The sequence below is a fragment of the Ipomoea nil genome, unplaced genomic scaffold, assembly GCF_001879475.1.
Source record: "Ipomoea nil cultivar Tokyo-kokei standard unplaced genomic scaffold, Asagao_1.1 scaffold1421, whole genome shotgun sequence".
Lineage (NCBI taxonomy): Eukaryota > Viridiplantae > Streptophyta > Magnoliopsida > Solanales > Convolvulaceae > Ipomoea > Ipomoea nil.
The window spans coordinates 5,704,866-5,717,101 of NW_017617849.1; the positions used below are offsets into that span (position 1 = coordinate 5,704,866).

A 12,236-nucleotide genomic window follows, 5' to 3' on the forward strand; every position below is an offset into this window, starting at 1 on the left:
TTGTAACAGCTGAGGACCCAATTGAGTAAAACTATTAAAGTCGATGACCTAATTAAGTACAAAAAGTCGTTTAGAACTAAATAAAAAAAAAATAACTATAGTCAATGACTAAATTGGATATTAAGTCAATTCAACTCTTTTAACGGAAATGACTTATTGGTCTTCTTGGTTCAAGTATGCAATCATTTGTCGACTTGAGTGCCAAGACGAGGTAACTAGGCCACTTCATGATTATAAGCCACATTTCGGGAATTAAGGAAGAGAAGAGTTATAAGGGATAGGCATCATTTTCCTTCAAAGAAATAATAACCGAAAAATTAAAGCAGACACAAACCACATTCACATATGTAAATGCTGCTGCTGAAGATATTTACATTTCAAATAAGGGCGAAAACCAAAAAGAAAAAGACGATTGTCATATGATTTCAGATTACTTATTAGTACGGCATATTAAAAGACAACTTGGGTACACACAATGCAGCAGATCATATACAGATCATTTTCCAATGGCCACTAAAGCTCAAAGCATGATGGAGTGAAAAAGAAAATGTCGCCAAGCCGATCATTGGTAGGGGAATTACCACCATATACCAGCAGGCCTTCTTGTCCATCTCGCTGTCCACCTGCAAAAGCACACCATCCTCGTGGCCCTGGATGATCTCCAGTCGCTTCCCAGCGCTTCCAAACTAGCGTTTCAGTGTCGAGGGCATAAACCTCAGCAGCAAATTTTCCAGCACCAAGGTGACCTAAATCACTAGGGTCTACTTCCCCACCATAGATGAATATGTACTTTCCAATCCCAGTCGTTGAGAAGACGCTGCGAGCAGTTGGTTTTTCGCCGTTGGTTTGGACTTGACCCCACTTTTCTTCAACTGGGTCAAAGCAGTGTACATCATCAAGCTCATAACCGCCAAATCCATAAACAACCCAGATTTTTCCTAGGACAACAGTGAGGCCAGGTCCCCCTCTGCCTCTACAACTGTCCCCAGGCAGGGGGAATTTCTTCCATTTTTTACTAACAACATTGTAAGCCCAGAGATCATTAAGACGACCAGTCACTCCACACCCACCAAAGACGTATATGTGCTGATCATCACTTGTCATTGAGTGGTAGCTCCGGTTGGGAGGTCCATTGTCTCCGCTAGACAATAGAGCCCACTTGTTCGTAGATGTGTCAAAAGAATAGAGCTCACTCAGCTCCTGGTGTTCAGCATCTCTCCCACCGAAGACATATATGGTTTCACCAATAGCTGCCATTGTGACACCTACACGAGGGGGAGGGACATCACCGGTGGCCTCAGCCACAGACCACGTTTGATCATTCAGATCAAACACATATAGCTTATTGTCAACGGGAACACGTGGAGTGAACTCACCACCAAAGGCATAGACTTTTAGTCCTACAATGGTGATTGCGTGCGAGCTTCTTGCCCCAGGTCCAGTGCCCGACTGTTCTAGCTGCATTAAGTACATCACAGATCATGAGCAAGTATTAGTAAAATGTAGCAGCAAAAATTTCTTTGGATGATGGTTGGTTAGCAACTTAACTCCACAAATCTAGGAAACAAAATGCCCACATCAAGCAGAGCACTTTATATAAGTAAACTAAACTCCAAAGAAAGATATATACAGAGGCATCAAAAGAATACTAAAGAACGTCTTATCAAACTTAATTTCCAAAATGGAGACTTGTAACTGTAAATATTGGATACACCACAACAATCAATGGTTCTATACTAATTACTAAATAAGTATTTGTGAAGTCAGAAGCATCATTCAATTGGCTTCCAACTTAAAACCAAAAACTTAATAGTGTTTTTGAACTCGACAAGTGAAAGATAATGGGCGTTGTCTATTTGATCTTTCAACATTACTTTAAGACCAAATTATCCTTAATATATACAAAGAGAATTTGCTTAAGTGGGTTGCAATATACTGCCAGGCTCGTATTTCTCCTTTCCTAAATCTATCAGGCCTGGTTTTAACTTCTTATGCCAATCATTTGGCAAGCTAAAAGTTCTGAACAATGTTATTAAGCACCCATAGAAATCTTAAGGAGAAGTAATAATAAAGCAACAACAACAAAAAAGTACCAGAGGTTATGAACATGGTCTTCAAGTTCTGTCTTTGGTCTAAAAGCAGGTCAAAAAATACTTCAAAAGTACATAACCAATGTAAATAATAATGGACAGAGAAGAGGCTTATATTCCCTACAAAAAGAAGCCACAAATAATTAATAATATTTTTGTGAAGTGGAAAAAATAACTAAAAGGAATTATATTTCTATAAATTCAATCTTATTGTTTTGAGCTTCAATTGGTTGAGTCAATGGCCTGAACCCGCCATCAGATCTGTAATTGGAGCCGTGCTATAGTTTGACCAAAAGATTCAAACAATCATGGAATTCCAAGAAAACAACACATATTTCCACCAAAAACATAACCAAAATAAATTCTAAAGAATTTAAAGCATACTCCCAATCAGCACTTAAGGAGTACAGTTAAAGATTAAGTATGATCAAACCTTAATCCATTTGCCCTCTGTTTGAGCCATCGCCAACCAAACGTTGCTGTGGATTCGACTCTTGTTGTTGATTGCCGGTGCCACTGTGAGTTTAGGAATGAATGAATGATGATATAGTTTCTGTCAGTCAAATTGGAAGGCATTTCATGCTAAATTTCTAAAGTTCAATTCCAACTCGTACAACACTATAGTCATCCAAACTAAGAGAAAATGACAAAAGTTTAACAATATCATAACAGAAGCAAACCATTTCAATGCATGCTCCACTAATGCACATAACATTACAAATTAGATTCGGAAAACATTCCGTTCACTGCACTGCTGCGCAGTATGAAAATGTATACATGCATACGCAGTGCTAAATGCAAATTCCGGTCGTGAAACTGGTACTGCTGGGGGTTTTAGGGTCGTAACTACCAGGGGAACACTAAATCGCAGATTCTGTTACAGAACAAAAATGATAATTGCAGAGAGGGTGAAGAACTTACAGCAGGATCGAGTGACCGTAGAAGCTGGAGGCGGCGGTGAGAGCAGCCGCTGTCTCTAACAGAAACCCTTACGCTTTGATTTTTATGGAGAGATTGAGAGAGAAATCGGGAAAAGGCCACCTGAAAGGAGAGAGAGCGGGATAGAGGAACAGGGAAGGAATGATGAGTTTTAAAAAACTGGATTGAGATTTTTTAAAAATTAAATTAATTGCAGATTAGGGAGCATGAAAGGAGCCTTTCACTATTTCTATTTTTCTTCACTATTTTTATTTTTATTTTTTTGACTTATTGTGTAATAGTAAATAAATCATACTAAAATTACTTTGTATGACAGGTTCAACCAAAAAAGTATTGACAAAAATCAAACTCATTACACTTAAGTACGTTAATTATTCTCTACCCACTTGATCACTATTTTCGGACAAGCATTCACTATTAGTAGCATTAATGAACATGGTCTACACAGATTTAACTCACTGGTTCAGTAGACCGTATTTGAGAAAAAATACTAGAGTTTGAACTTCGGCAGTATTATGTCTAAAGTGAGCGCATCTCTTGTGCTCGTTGATATTTGGTCATTTTGAATCTTTAAGTCACCGTAATTTACATCCTCTCAAATGTTCTGTCGATTCAGAATATGAACCGTCTTCAAGTTGGGATTCAACATTTTCAGACAAATATTAATTAGAGGCCGGTGTGACGTGGGGGCTGACAAGTTTGTCATTATGGGCTCAGATGTATGCTTCATGCTGCTATGTTTGGTTGGTTAAAATGATGGTGGTTCCCACTTCCCACAGCCAACAGATTTTATTAATACAAGTGACAAATGTAGGCTACCTTAATCCAATTATTAATGTATTTGTTAAGATTAAGAATACCCAGAATCATTGCCGGGGCAGGTTACACCTAGAGCAGTTTCGTAGAGGGGTTGATTTACACAAATTTTAACCTAATACGTTAATACCGGATACAAAAATAATTAATAAATTAGTATTTAGTTGACACAAATTAAACATTAACAAGTTGATATGATAATTTACTTGTCTTAGCGAATTAGCTTGTTTAATCCGTTAATGACCTGTTTAAATGATCTTGTCAACATATTTACATGAATTTACTTGTGACTTGTTATGGACTTCATTTGTTTTAATTAAGGTTTATATATAGATGATATATGCTTTATATTCATTGAATTGTGAGGTTCATTTGTGGAATATATATTAAACTTTTAAAATTTAAAAATATGAAATTTAATCTTGTCAATCATGACCCATTAAGTCATAGGAAAACATATGTTGATAATGTAAAACATAAATAACTGCCCTCCAAAGTTTACACCATTTTCGTTGTAAGTTGTAACTTTGCACTTGTTACATTGATAGTTGGGTTGTATAATTATGTTATATGAACATATATATAGATTGAGAGTTGACTATGATGGGGTATAGGTAGAGCTGCAGTATAGACAAGACTTATTATTGGAAAAGCCTGAGGTGTTGAGAAGTGCAGAGAAACCAGAATATGCATTCTCCTTCCTAGCCAAGCAAATCTTGGCAACGCTGTTGAAGATCTCACACTCCTGCACAGATGGGTGTGCTGCGTATTCCTCCATAGCCATCCACTGTGCTGCCTTGATCTCACAATCTTGCTTCTTAATGGTGAAGGACAGTGGCCTTAGCATGCAAACAAAGAACAAATCCGATTTGCCAAAGAAAGAGTTGTGGCTCTGCCTATAACCAATTCAAATCACAACGTATTAATCGGTTTATGTTTACCCATATAACATTTATTAGATTATTATTCTTGAATTTAAATTGAAGTGTACCTGAAAGTAAGGAGCTCTACGAATTCTGTGTCAATCTAAAGCGGAGAATGTAGGAAATATATGTATCAAAATGTGAGCTTACCAAATATATTGATAACATACACAACAAATAACATAAATTCTAAATAATTTTTTTTTCTTTAAATAAATCCGAATTTTGTTGCTGTAAATTAAGTTATAATTGCTTACTCCTGTCTCTTCTTGTACTTCTCTAACAGCAGCTGCCCATATATCTTCTCCCTAAAGTTCAGATGACAATATTAAAGTAAGTGCACTATGTTGAGCATACAACCATTAATATGCAATCCAACTATCAATTTAGGCTTTTAGTTAAAATGGAGCACATGCTTTAATACTACGTTATATATGTGTGTGTATCAGTGTATATAACTGTCCAAATAACTAGTAATTAAATTCATCACCTCCTCGACAACCCCAGTGGGCATCTTCCAGATTCCAGTGCCTGCAAACATGCCCTGATTTTCCTGCACCACCAGAATCTGCACAACATAAATATAATTAATGCATGCATGAAACTAACCCTTCAATTCCATGCATGTTAATGATCTCAAATATACTTTCCAGTACCATAAGAAGATCAAGCAACCATGTATGAATACCCCACATACATTCTGAGTTAATTAATTACCTCCTTTTCTTTTTCAAAAATTTTATGGTTTGGAAGCTTTTCCTCATTTTTTGGGTTAGTTAATTACCTCTCCTCTCTGATTGATGACAAAAGCGCCAACGCCAACTCGATGGGAAGCATTTGGAGGGAAAGTGTGGGGAGTGCTTTCTGGAATCCAATATACCATCATCAAGTATGTTGCCTCTGCATGGTGATACCAGAATCCTTCCTACAGCATGCATCAACATATATAAATACTAAGTTTCCAGAAACATAATATAATTAAAATAAACTATATTGCAGTATTTAAATTTGTAAAGACCATGTTGAGATATATATATTAATTATTATAGCCAGAGATCATCAGTTATATTACCTTCACTGCAGCATCCACAACGCTTGAAAGTTCTATTGGAAGTTTCAACCAAACTCCCCTTTTCCCCTACAAAGTAAACAAACATTCATAAAACCCAGAGTATATTTGGTGGAGATATCAATGAATTGAAACTTGACAGTGCTAGAAGCTAACTTTATTTATTTACTTAATTCTTTTTTTGCCTTTTATATTAATAAAATGACTATAAAGTTGTCTTTCTTAACTAATCAACAAGACAAATCTCACTTGATAAGTCAATCATTGATCAGGGGACATAGTGTCCTCAGCCATCCCTATCTCTTCCATCTAATCAATTAATGTTTAGCTCGTCAAACAAGATTGATCCCATCTAGAATCCCGTAATATAATCGTATTCTAAGTTATAAACGTATGAAAGAAGATGGAGTATACATAACAAAAAAAAACAAAGTGATAGTACTTCTTGTCTCCATTGTGATATTGAAGCTCTTAGCAAAGCAACAAAGGTGGCAGAATCCATCTTCTTCTTCATGTCAACAATAACTCCTCCGTATGCATCATCAGTTGCCTCCAGTATTTCCGTGTTCTCCCCATCCATTTTTTGGAATATAAAATTGATGCCGCGGTGTCAGCGTAGCTAGGCGGAGGACTTACTGGATCAGTATGCCAGAGCTCTTAAGCTGTGCTGTATATATACAGATAGAAAGACTCTGAGAATGAGAGAGTGACACAAAATTTCTTTTTAATATATACGCGATTTTCCTATTGTGTATAAATTAAATAATTAAAATGTTAGCATTCAAAACTGCCAGCAGAATTGAAAACATCAACAGTTTGAATCGTCTTCCAAATATGGATTTGTCTATTTTTGAATGAATTGTGATCAGCTGACCTTTTCAGCTAAGAAACATCGAATCACAGGTACATACATGGCAAGAAATTGCATTTTTAATAGAAGCAAAAGTAATTGTGAAGTCAGAAGCACCATTCAAATGGCTTCCAACTTAAAACCAAAAACTTAATAGTGTTTTGAACTCGACAAGTGAAAGACAATGGGTGCTGTCAATCTGATCTTTCAACTTCACTTTAAGACCAAACTAACTTTATTGTATATAAATTAAGAATTTGTTTAAGTGGGATGCAAAGTATTGCCAGGCTCAAATTTCTCCAATTAATGGGCGGGCTTTCCTAAATGGCTAAATCTATCAGGCATGTATTTAACTTATTATGCCAATCATTTGGCAAGCTAAAAGTACCCGACAAAGTTATAAAGCACCCATGGAAATCTTAAGGAAAACTACTAAAAAATAAGTTTTAAAAATTACTCCGTAGCAACATAGGTTATGAACATGCTCTTCAAGTTTCGTCTTTGGTCAAAAAAGCAAGTCAAAAAAATACTTGCAAAGTACAACCAATGTAAATAATGATGGGCAGAGAAAAGGCCTATATTCCCTACAAAAAGAAGCCAAGAAACACTAGTAATTACTTCCTGAAGTGGCAAAAATAACTAAAAGCAATTATATTTCCATGAATTCAATCTTATTGTTTTGAGCTTCAATCGGTTAAGTCAACATCTCTGAACCCACCATCAGATTTCTAATATGATCTGTGCTAAAGTTTTACCAAATGATTCAAAGAATCACGGAATTGCAAGAAAACAACACATATTTCCACCCCAAAAAAAAATCAAAATAAATTCTAAAGAACTTAAAGCATACTAGTAATAAGTGGTACAGTTAAAGATTGATTAAGTATGAGCAAACCTTAACCCATCTGCGCTCTGTTTAAACCATCCCCAACTAAAAATTTGAGTGTAGGAACGAGGATAGTTTCTGTCAGTCAAATTCGAAGGAACTTAGTGCTAAATTTCTGAAATTTAATCCAATTCATATTCATCCAAACAAAGAGAAAACGATAAATTTTAAAATTCTCATCACAGAAGCAAAACATTTTCAATCCATGCTCCACTACTGCACATAATGTAACCGTCCACTGTACTCTTGCGCGGTATGTTAATGTGTATAATACGCGCGAAGTCAAAGCTAAACGCAGATTCCAATCGCAAGCTCCATCTCAACTAAAAGCCTAAGCTGATAGTTAGATTGCAATGATTATATGCTCAACACTGCTATTGCTTCCCGGTGTTTACAGAGCGGATAGCATAACTGCCAGGGGAACACTAAATCGCGCGTTTTGTTAACGAACAAAAATGAAAAGTGCAGAGAGTGAGTACAGTACTTACAGTAGAATCGCGTGACCGGAGAAGCTTGAGGCGGCGCCGTGAGCAACCACTGTAACGGAGCAATCCTTTTGGTTTGATGAATATGGAGAGATTGAGAAAGAAATCGTGGAACGGGAAAGAGCAGTATAGAGAAGCGCTTTAAAATGGAGAGAGTGGATACAGAACAAGTGAACAACTATTTATACCGTCCAAATTTTCTATTAGAACAATTATATTTGTGCATTTTTGCAAAGGAAAAAAATTAAAGAAGAGTTTTTTAGCAAATGGGAAAAGTATTTTTGGGGTTTTTTTTTTCCTACAAATTAAGTTTTTAATCTCTAGTCTTGAAAAAGTTGACCCGTATTATACTAGCATTTAATTTAATCAATCAAGATTGAATTATATTTTTAAAGATTGTACGGGTTTGTTTCTATTTTAAAATCTTCGTGATAAGATAAATCATGTGATATAAAAAAATAATAAAAATAACATTTTTATATAGGGTGATAGATTTCTTTAAAGAGGGCATAAATTCTAAAAGAGTCTTTATTAGTAGTGGTGTTAATCAATCAGGATTGAATTCTAATCTTGAATATTGTGCTAGTCTATCTTAGTGGATATTTATTTTAAAATTTTTGTGATAAGATAAATTAGTAGGTATATTTTAATTGTTTACAAATTTTGTAAGTGTTCGTAGAATGAAGCTTACGGTAAAATGAATTTCATACTCGTCGTTTTTGGATTGGATTGAGTTGTGGAATAAGATTAATTAGAGGCAAGTGTCAAGTGGGGGCCAACAAGTGTGTCATTATGAGTTCGATTGTATGGTTTTTGTTAGCTTGGTTGGTTAGAATAGTGAGAGGTTTGGACAACATCAGTCAAATTAGTCAAAGTGATTAAGTTAATAATTACAAAGTTATAAGTTTAATTTTTAATCAGTGAGCGATTTATTAATTTTTGTGATTTAAGCATATCAGTTATGATAACTTAAATTGATTTATTCTATTATAATTATATAACAAAATTTATTTAATACACATTCAAATAGTAATTACGAATTTTGTTCAGTATTAAAAAATAGTAGCAGGTCAAACCGGATGGTGGCTCCCAATTCCCAACTGCCAAAATGTTTCATAATAATACAGGTGACAGATGTAGCCTTGTAGGCTAGCTACCTTATCCCAATTATTAATGGGGAGTTTAAACATAATGTTGTGTTGTTGTTGTTGTTGTTTATCGATCATTTGGAATATAAATAGTACATCTAGAGTGAGAATAAATTACGTCACACGAAAAAGTCTTTTAAGTGAGAAAAATCAAAATTATTTTTCACGAGATTATTTAGAAGAGGTTGAGGATAAAGGAACATCAAACACTCGAACACCCTCAAGATAAGTTAGCAGCTCTTGAGGATGAGAAAGTTCTTCTTTTGTGAGTAAGAGTTGGACCCCCCATAATCAATAATAATACAAGCTCTAGCGGAACAAGGAACATATGAGGTAATTAAGGTGATAAAATCACATTTGACTTTACTTGCATATGATATGAAAACAATATAGATTAAGGGTTGAGTTTAATTTGAGTATGATGGGGTATAGGTAGAGTTGCAGTATAGATAACATTTCTTATTGGAAAAGCCTGAGGTGTTGAGAAGTGCAGAGAAACCAGAATATGCATTCTCCTTCCTAGCCAAGCAAATCTTGGCAACACTGTTGAAGATCTCACGCTCCTGCACAAATGGCTGCGATGCATATTCCTCCATAGCCATCCACTTTGCTTCCTTGATCTCACAATCTTGCTTCTTAATGGTGAAGGACAGTGGCCTTAGCATGCAAACAAAGAACAAATCTGATTTGCCAAAGAACGAGTTGTGGCTCTGCCTGTAACCAATTCAAATCACAACGTATTAATTGGTTTATGTTTACCCATATAACATTTATTAGATTCTTAAATTTAAATTGAAGTGTACCTGAAAGTAAGGAGCTCTATGAATTCTGTGTCAATCTAAAGGGAAGAAAATAGGAAAAAAAATATACATATATCAAAATGTGAGCGTACCAAATATATTGATAACATACACAACAACTAATATAAATCCTAAATAAATACGAATTTTGTTACCGTAAATTAAGTTATAACTACTTACTCCGGTCTCTTCTTGTACTTCTCTAACAGCGGCCGCACATATATCTTCTCCCTAGAGGTCCGATGTCCACAATATTAGAACAACGTAACTGTATTTTATATATATATATATATATATATATATATATATATATATATATATGTATGTATGTTTACATGCATGCGTACATACACGATACATGTATGTATTTCTTTTAATTTACATATTATGATCTTATTTAATTTATATGTGACAAGTTAATAACAATGTTAGATTTTAACATTTTTATGCTCGCTAACTTTTATGTATATTTGTCTAGTGGGATGGATAGTAATATAAGTAAACCAATACATTTAATTATTGATAGATTAGTATGTTCCTAATTGAGAGATTTTGATATCAACAATGCAATATGTTTTTTTTTAAAAAAAAATAAAAATAAAAATCACCTGCTCGACAACCCCGGTGGGCATCTTCCAGATTCCAGTGCCAGCAAACTTGCCCCCATTTTCTTGCACCACCAGAATCTGCAGAACATAAGTACAATTATATTAATATAATGAGCTCTGGTAAATTAATTAAAAGAGACCATGCTATATATCCCATAATTAATTAAGGTGAATATATAACCCAACATTATATTATATTGTTTGTACATACGTTGATCGAGTTAGTTAATTACTACCTGTCCTTTTTGGTTGATGGCAAAAGCGCCAACGCCAACTCGATGGGAAGCGTTTGGAGGGAAGGTGTGGGGAGTGGTTTCTGGAATCCAATACACCATCATCAAGTGCGTTGCCTCTGCATGGTGATACCAAAATCCTTCCTTCACTGCACCATCCACAACGCTTGAAAGTTCTATTGGAAGCTTCAGCCAAACTCCCCTTTTCCCCTACAAATTAAGTAATTAAACAAACATTCATATAATTAAATCAAGATTTATCCCATTCCATCAAAATCTAAAATCTATCCAATCCAAATGTGTATTTTGAATGAAACCCACTTCTATATATATGTAGACAAATATAGATTATCTAGAGAAACTAATTGAGATTAACCATAAACCGACTTGAACAAATAAAACTAATTAATAGACAGTTGTCATGAAAAATTGAATGAATTTGAAATCTTAATAGTTATCAAGTCAAAGTTCTGATTTGATCATATATAGGTGACTGTTTTAAACCAACATAATCAATAGACGTACAGCTTGATCGCACGACATAAAAAGCAAAATTTAGAATCTTGTAATTATCAAGTCAACTGTACTGTTCGTGGGAAGTTGCCTCCAAACAAACTAAGTTAAAAACACATAAAACAAGAAAAAAGAGAAGATATATACTTGTTGTCTCCATCGCGATATTGAAGCTCTGAGCAAGGCAAGAAAGGTGGCAGGATCCATGTTCTTCCTCACGTCGACAATAACTCCTCCGTATGCATCATCGGTTGCATCCAGTATTTCCATGTCCTTCTTCCCATCCATTATATTTCTTGGAATATATATATATATATATAGTATACACAAAACTACTCAAATATACTATGATGCGGCGGCGGCGGCGTAGGTGGTCGATCGGAGGACTTACTGGATGGGTATGCCGGAGCCTCTTAATTGGCACTGCTGTATATATAGACATATAGTGATAGAAAGACGAGTCTGAAAATGATAAAAGTATACGCCCGGAATTTTCCGCAGGCAGAAGAAACATCCTATCAACAGTTTGAATTGTTTTCCAACCAATTGTCTAATTTTGAATAAATTAATGTAATTGAACAGCGCAGCTGACCTTTTCAGATAAGCATGCAACATCAAGTCCAACATCATGGGCGCGTACATGCCAAGAAATTTCATTAACTTTTGGATAACAAAAACAAACCACAACCACTATCCCAGATGACTTGTTTGGTAAACCCCGCACTAGGAAATCAAATCATATGTGAAGGGTTCAGTTGAGGGAGACTGTTGACAATAATTAAACTGGTGACAATTAGGTACAAGAATTATGATAATGAGTATAGAGATAAATCGTGAGTCATGCAGATGAAAACTGTATCAATTGTATTGAATAAG

The 12,236-nt window shown here is 35.1% G+C and overlaps 3 protein-coding genes and 1 long non-coding RNA gene across 5 annotated transcripts; 1 reads left to right on the forward strand and 3 right to left on the reverse strand.

Annotated features, from left to right (window-relative positions):
* Positions 1 to 408: 408 nt before the first annotated feature.
* On the reverse strand, positions 409 to 3,173 carry LOC109188080 (nitrile-specifier protein 5). The gene is made up of 3 exons (XM_019338583.1): positions 3,012 to 3,173; positions 2,524 to 2,606; positions 409 to 1,458 (listed from the first exon to the last, which is right to left on the reverse strand). The coding sequence occupies exons 2-3, from the start codon at positions 2,551 to 2,553 to the stop codon at positions 514 to 516; spliced, it is 975 nt and encodes a 324-aa protein (XP_019194128.1). The 5' UTR covers positions 2,554 to 2,606; positions 3,012 to 3,173; the 3' UTR covers positions 409 to 513.
* An 853-nt stretch (positions 3,174 to 4,026) lies between these two features.
* On the reverse strand, positions 4,027 to 8,203 carry LOC109188082 (nudix hydrolase 2-like). Of its 2 annotated transcripts, none has more exons than XM_019338585.1 (9): positions 8,062 to 8,203; positions 6,280 to 6,504; positions 5,841 to 5,906; positions 5,553 to 5,693; positions 5,259 to 5,336; positions 5,026 to 5,076; positions 4,837 to 4,871; positions 4,403 to 4,741; positions 4,027 to 4,147 (listed from the first exon to the last, which is right to left on the reverse strand). In XM_019338585.1, exons 2-8 carry the CDS (start codon positions 6,415 to 6,417, stop codon positions 4,444 to 4,446), a joined length of 807 nt encoding a protein of 268 aa, XP_019194130.1. In that variant the 5' UTR covers positions 6,418 to 6,504; positions 8,062 to 8,203; the 3' UTR covers positions 4,027 to 4,147; positions 4,403 to 4,443. The 2 variants fall into 2 exon arrangements, with proteins under 2 accessions (XP_019194130.1, XP_019194131.1); XM_019338586.1 differs by having other exon boundaries at positions 6,280 to 6,408; positions 8,062 to 8,202.
* Positions 4,878 to 10,250, forward strand: LOC109188084. Its single transcript, XR_002055352.1, has 3 exons — positions 4,878 to 5,010; positions 7,066 to 7,071; positions 10,173 to 10,250. It is a non-coding gene; the product is annotated as an uncharacterized LOC109188084 (long non-coding RNA).
* LOC109188081 (nudix hydrolase 2-like) lies at positions 9,536 to 11,746 on the reverse strand. Its single transcript, XM_019338584.1, has 6 exons — positions 11,508 to 11,746; positions 10,851 to 11,057; positions 10,615 to 10,692; positions 10,187 to 10,237; positions 10,010 to 10,044; positions 9,536 to 9,920 (listed from the first exon to the last, which is right to left on the reverse strand). Exons 1-6 carry the CDS (start codon positions 11,646 to 11,648, stop codon positions 9,614 to 9,616), a joined length of 819 nt encoding a protein of 272 aa, XP_019194129.1. The 5' UTR covers positions 11,649 to 11,746; the 3' UTR covers positions 9,536 to 9,613.
* Between the last annotated feature and the right edge of the window lie 490 nt (positions 11,747 to 12,236).